The following is a 5526-nucleotide window of genomic DNA, read 5'->3' as shown; positions in this document are numbered from 1 at the left end:
CGTTTCTAGGTCGGTTGACTGGTTAGTGCCATCCCCGGAGAGGATTTCTTTGAGCTCCGACCCTCTCTCATCTCATCTCGGGTCCAGAACCCACGCTGGCGGACGTTGTAAACTGCAATTAAACAGGGGGAGCAAACGGAATTTGTTTGGGCCTTAGGCCTTGCCAGAATAAAATAGTAACTAAAATCTGTTTGAGAGCTCAGATTTTAAAGGGAGATACTGCTTATTTCTCCCCACTGGAAACCTGGTTAAAAGAAATTAAGGCCTCTCTTAAAGGTACCTAAGATTAGAGGGCTTGGTTTCCGTTTTCTGTGTTTCTGTGGGCCAAACGCCCAGGTCGGTCAGCGAGTTTCTTTCTGGGTGGAATGACGAATTTCTCTCGCCTGAATTCTAAAATGATAACTTTGCTTGGTGCTGCAGCTGCGAACGTCTGGCGCCCAGTGGCCCATCCTAGCAGTGGCCTTGCGGGGCGGGGGTTGGGGGCGAGAAGCAGGGGTGAATGGAGACGTGGGAAGAGCCAAGCCTCGGTGAAAAGTTGGGAGAGCTGTGAGGAGGGAAGTAAACGCGACTCTTCGCGGCTTCGTCCCCTTTAAGTGCTTCACTGACTCAGCTAAGCTTCCCCCTCAGGTCGCGTTTTTTATGAATGAAAAACGTCCTTACATTCATTATATAAACAAGCCTGTGCTGATTGGCCAATGGCCCCCGGTGCATAAATTATGTAAAACAGACCCCTGAGGGGGCGGAGAGGGACGCGTTATTGACCAATGGGGGCTGTATTTGATGGGGCGGCTTGGCTGGATTTGCCCGCAGAGAGGGTAAACAAGACGTGATAGACAGGCGGAGGAGCTGCCTCGGGCCAATGAGAACCAGGCTGAGCTAGGACTGCTGGCCAATGGCGGCAGGCGGAGCAGCACGCCCCGGGGGGCCGGGCCAGCGCTCCAGCCTGGTTGGCAGCTGCGGCGCAGAGTCCAGCCGCTGGTGCGCAGAGCGGTTCAGCGTCCCCGGAGCGGTTCGGCCCAGCCATTCGCCCAGGCGCCCAGGCCCGGTGCGCGCGTGCGTGAGCGCGCCTGCGCCCCGGGGCCGCTGCAACGGGAGGAGAGCGGCTGCCTCAGGTGAGGGGGCGTCGAGGAAGCAGGGGGGCATCGAAGGGGGTGTCCAGTAACGGGTCCGAAGGGCCCAGCTGGCGAGAATTCACTGGCTGATTCAGAATCTTCAAAGTCCGGGTGTACTTTCTATCTGGACTGAGCTCTCCACCCCCACCCCCGAGCGGGCTGCCCCCTCCTCCCGTGGCTCGCTTCGGTTCGGTTCTTGGGAGGCGTAGGGTGGGGGTGGCTAACGGTTCCGGAGCGTTCGGAGAGCGGGTTTCCGCACGTCACGAGGAGGCGCGCCCGGGCGCGAGGTGCTGGGGCTCTCGGGTGGGGATGGGCGGGGGAGGGATGCTGAGTTGCGGGGCTTTACAATCTCTGGAGGTCTGAGAGCCCGGAGAAGACTTGGAGGCTCGCGAGAAGAGACGCCCGGCGAAGCTTTTCTGGTGGGGAGGAGGGGGCGGGAAGCAGCTTGAAGGGGAATATTTGAGAGGTGATGCCCCCCAAAGTACCAGGAAGGGTTAAATGACACAGGCATGTGCAGCCTGAGGGTTTGAGGGTTGGCCAGGAACTTATGCAGGCCTTGCAAGTTTCAGATTGTGGAAAGTGGACACTCAATCCCCCAACTCCCACCCCCAGCAGCCTGAGGGCGTCAGGCTGCATCGCGGTTCTCGAGAAATCGGGGAGCATCAGTGCAGTGGCCTGAGGATAGTGGGGGGGGGGGAGCGGGTGCGGGGTGGGGGTGGAGAGATGCTGGAGCCTCTCGCTGGATTAGGGATCTGTCCGCATTTTCAGAGGAGAGGAGACCTCTGGGGGGAACCGAACTCCTGGCTGAGGAGGAGTGCCAAGAAGAGCTGTTTGGATGTTTGGGGGTCTGGGGCCGGGGGGCCGTTGCGGGTGGTTGGTAGCGCCCGGCGCCGCGGCTCGGTTTTATGAATGTGGATGACTTTATGAATGAAGCGGGTTTCTTTCGTTGGCTCGCTGCTCCCTGCGGCTTTTTTTTTTTTTTTTTTTCCTTTCCCTTTTTGTGAATGAAGCATTGAGCTTTCTTCCTAAATCGCTGGGGGTGAGGGGCCTGCGTCGGAGGCTGGGCGTGCGTTGGAAGTGGGGGCGGGGGCTCATCCAAAGGAGTTTTCATGAATGGGGAAGGCTGGGAATTGGGTGGAAGTGTGTCTTGTTTTGTGAATGGGGCCCAGCGCGAGGGATCCAGTTACAGCCTTTACCTGATGTGGCGGCCGCGGCTCGCTCTTCCATTCATAAAACCAGGCCCGCTGCGCGCCGCGGGGGAGGGGCCTCGATCTCGCCGCTGCGCCGTGTTAAAGTTTTCCTGGGGGCACCGGGAAGGGGGGACCACAAAGGAAGTGGTTTAAACTCCCCTAAGGCTTTACAAAAAATTATACTTCGAACAAGATTTTCCTAGCCCTTGAACTCTGAGAGCTGCTTTAAAAATTCTCGATGCCCTTCCCTGGTTCGCTTATGGCAGCTTCTTTCTTTTATTTCATTTTTAAAAAAGGTATTATTGCTCTTCGTGGTGAGGTATCTTGCAACGTATTTCATCGTGAGACTCGGAAATATGTCCCTCTCCGATCTCTTCTCCGTTGTGCCTTTTCCCCTATAGACACTGACATAAATTCTAAGGTCACGATTTAATCTGACAGATTTTGAAGTCTACAGAGGACTCATTTTCATGGCCCTCAACTCACTGCCGACGTTTCTCAGATTTTGTGTATGGGTTAGTGACATTTGAGAAAGAGGCTTTATTCGGAACGTTTAGCGCTGTTTGGAAGGCATGCAGGCATGCCAGCGGGAGTGTTTTTCTAGGAAATTATGGACTGTGTACAGTTTTGCTCCTCTCCCTCTTTCTCTTTGACTTTGAAAATTTCTGAGTAGTTGGGCCAGAGTGCTGAGAGGACCATGAAGGGTTTTCTTGTATCCTGCTCACTTAAGAAAAACAAGTTGCATGGAATTGCCCACTGAGAGAAAGTTCCCTATTTAAAATTTGTACACAAGGTAAACAAAAGAATTATCTGCAAACATTTTGCTTTGTTTAGAGCTGCGTAAAGGAAATTACTGTTTTCTCCATTTTGTTGATTTAACCGCATTTCTATTTGGAGAATGAAACAAAGATGGTACCTTCCTAAAATTGTTATTTATTCCTCTGAAATTAGAAAACGTTCCCTCCTGGGGCGCCTGGGTGGCTCAGTGGGTTAAGCCTCTGCCTTTGGCTCAGGTCATGATCTCAGGGTCCTGGGATGGACCTGAGATTGGCTCTCTGCTCAGCAGGGAGCCTGCTTCCCCGTCTCTCTCTGCCTGCCACTCTACCTACTTGTGATCTCTGTTGGTCTAATAAATAAATAAAATCTTTAAAAAAAAAGAAAAGAAAAAAGATAACTTTCCCTCCTTTCCATATTGACCTTTAACCTGTCTTCCCAGGCCCAAGACTTGACAGTGCTAAATTAAGTTTTAATATTTTTTTGCAAGTTTGGGGAAAATTGACTTCACTCTAAGAAACAAACTGAATTTTCTGTACATGGATCTTTTGCTTTTAATACATTTTTAAGATCTCTGGTAGAGATATATTTAAAATCTGTGTGTTGGAATTTAGTTTCTTGATTCATTACTTTTCATGGCTATTTTATTTATTTTAGAAGTTGGTGATATCACAGATAATCTCTGTAAGTTGCCATAGGAATATTTGTGACATTACAGACACTAGATCTGTTTGAACAGAAGAATTAGGATTTAAAAGAGTGTTGTGTGAAGATTAGTATATCTCTGATCAATATATGCCTGGAACTATATATGGTATCTTATCACTGACCTACAAACTACTTTTAGAAACACTATGTATGTCAAATTTTTAATTGCCAATAATTTGGAAGGCTTAAACCCATTTTTCTACTTCCTGTCACTGTACTGTCAAAAATTAAATTATCTCTTAAAAAAAAAAAAAAAAAAAGACCTAACATTATAAATGCCCTGGAGAATCTTCTATTGGAGAGAAACTTGAAATCACCCTTTTATAATGACAAGAACGAGTTTTGGTTTTGGTTTTTATAGGGAACAGACAGTAACAAACTTATGATGTTAATGATTAGAGAGAGGGGGAAGGACAGCTAGGTAAATGGATTGACACTAAGTACACTGTGAACTTATGATGCCCTTAATCAGGCACACCTTTAGTCTGTAAATCTTACATCCTGACTGGGCTTTAAGTACCTCAGAGAAAGGTAGTGATTTTGCACAGGCCCTACAAAAAGAGCAGTAAAAATTACTTCATTTCTCCTTTTCCCCCTCTCAGTTAAAATCTCCCAAATTCCTATTACAGGAGGATCCCTTTCCCCCCAGAAAGTACTCAATGCTGAAACCTTTCAAAGTGATATTCGAGGCATTGGAAACACCATGGATGGGTTTTATGATCAGCAAGTCCCTTTTATGGTCCCAGGGGTAAGTTGATGTGGCTTTGGTTTGTTTTGTTCTCTCTCTTCCAATATGAGTCCTCTCATTGGTTTAGTAGCACAATCCCCTTTGACCCCTTTATTACCCTTGAGCCTTCACCGTGTCTTGGCCTCTTTCAGAAATCTCGATCAGAGGAATGTAGAGGACGGCCTGTGATTGACAGAAAGAGGAAGTTTTTGGACACGGATCTGGCCCATGATTCTGAAGGTAGCGAAGCTTTTTCCCTTTGGTCTGTGGCTTCTTCAAATGGTCCCCTGTGAGAGCCACATGTAGACTCACCCTCCCTGTTCTCCCCAGCACAGGAGTTCTCATTCTGGTGTCTTCTGTTTTCAATTCCAGAGTTGTTTCAGGATCTCAGTCAACTTCAAGAGGCTTGGTTAGCTGAAGGCAAGTTTCTTGGCTGTCCGATTTTCCATATAAAACATTTCGCTGTGCTTTGTAATAAAACTTAAAGGTCTAAAATAAAAATCTCTTTTCCAGCACAAGTTCCTGATGATGAACAATTTGTCCCAGATTTCCAGTCTGATAACTGTAAGTACCTTTCTGGGGGTGGCACGTTTGTTCCGAAAACGTTTGGTCTTGGAACATCCATGTCTGGAAGACTCTTTTCAGCCATTGCCAGCGTATTTGGACAGTGGGATGCATTTAGTTTCTTTTAATAATTCAGAGTTAACCCCCAAAACTTTTGTTTCATTCCTTATTGGAGTTATTTCTAAAATGCTTTTATTCCTTTGCAGGTAAGATTTACTGAACATAATTTCACCTAAATTTTTTTGCCTCAGAATATTGCAAGCCTTCAAGCTCAGAATTATCAATCAACTGATATCATATAAATAAGATGTTGGACTTAACATCCATTAACCAGACATTATTTTATGGTGGTTTGTTTTTGTTTTTTTTTTTGTTTTGTTTTATAAATTAATTCCTTGATGCAGATCATGAGTCTGACATTTTTTTCTCTTTTAAAGGTGCAGAAAATAGT

At 47.3% G+C, this 5526-nt stretch overlaps 1 protein-coding gene across 1 annotated transcript in view; it reads left to right on the top strand.

The window, feature by feature from the left end:
• Positions 1-934: 934 nt before the first annotated feature.
• The window catches only part of ETV5 (ETS variant transcription factor 5), a 58128-nt gene continuing 53536 nt past the window's right edge, over positions 935-5526 (top strand). Inside the window, exons 1-5 of the mRNA XM_082693789.1 lie at positions 935-1112; positions 4414-4532; positions 4664-4751; positions 4884-4931; positions 5025-5075. Of these exons, the coding sequence (XP_082549915.1) occupies positions 4488-4532; positions 4664-4751; positions 4884-4931; positions 5025-5075 (232 nt within the window). The 5' untranslated portion in view covers positions 935-1112; positions 4414-4487. The remainder of the gene's footprint in view (positions 1113-4413; positions 4533-4663; positions 4752-4883; positions 4932-5024; positions 5076-5526) is intronic.

The sequence above is a fragment of the Mustela nivalis genome (genome assembly GCF_964662115.1).
Source record: "Mustela nivalis genome assembly, chromosome: 1".
Classification (NCBI taxonomy): domain Eukaryota; kingdom Metazoa; phylum Chordata; class Mammalia; order Carnivora; family Mustelidae; genus Mustela; species Mustela nivalis.
This window is presented reverse-complemented; position numbering and strand designations above follow the sequence as displayed.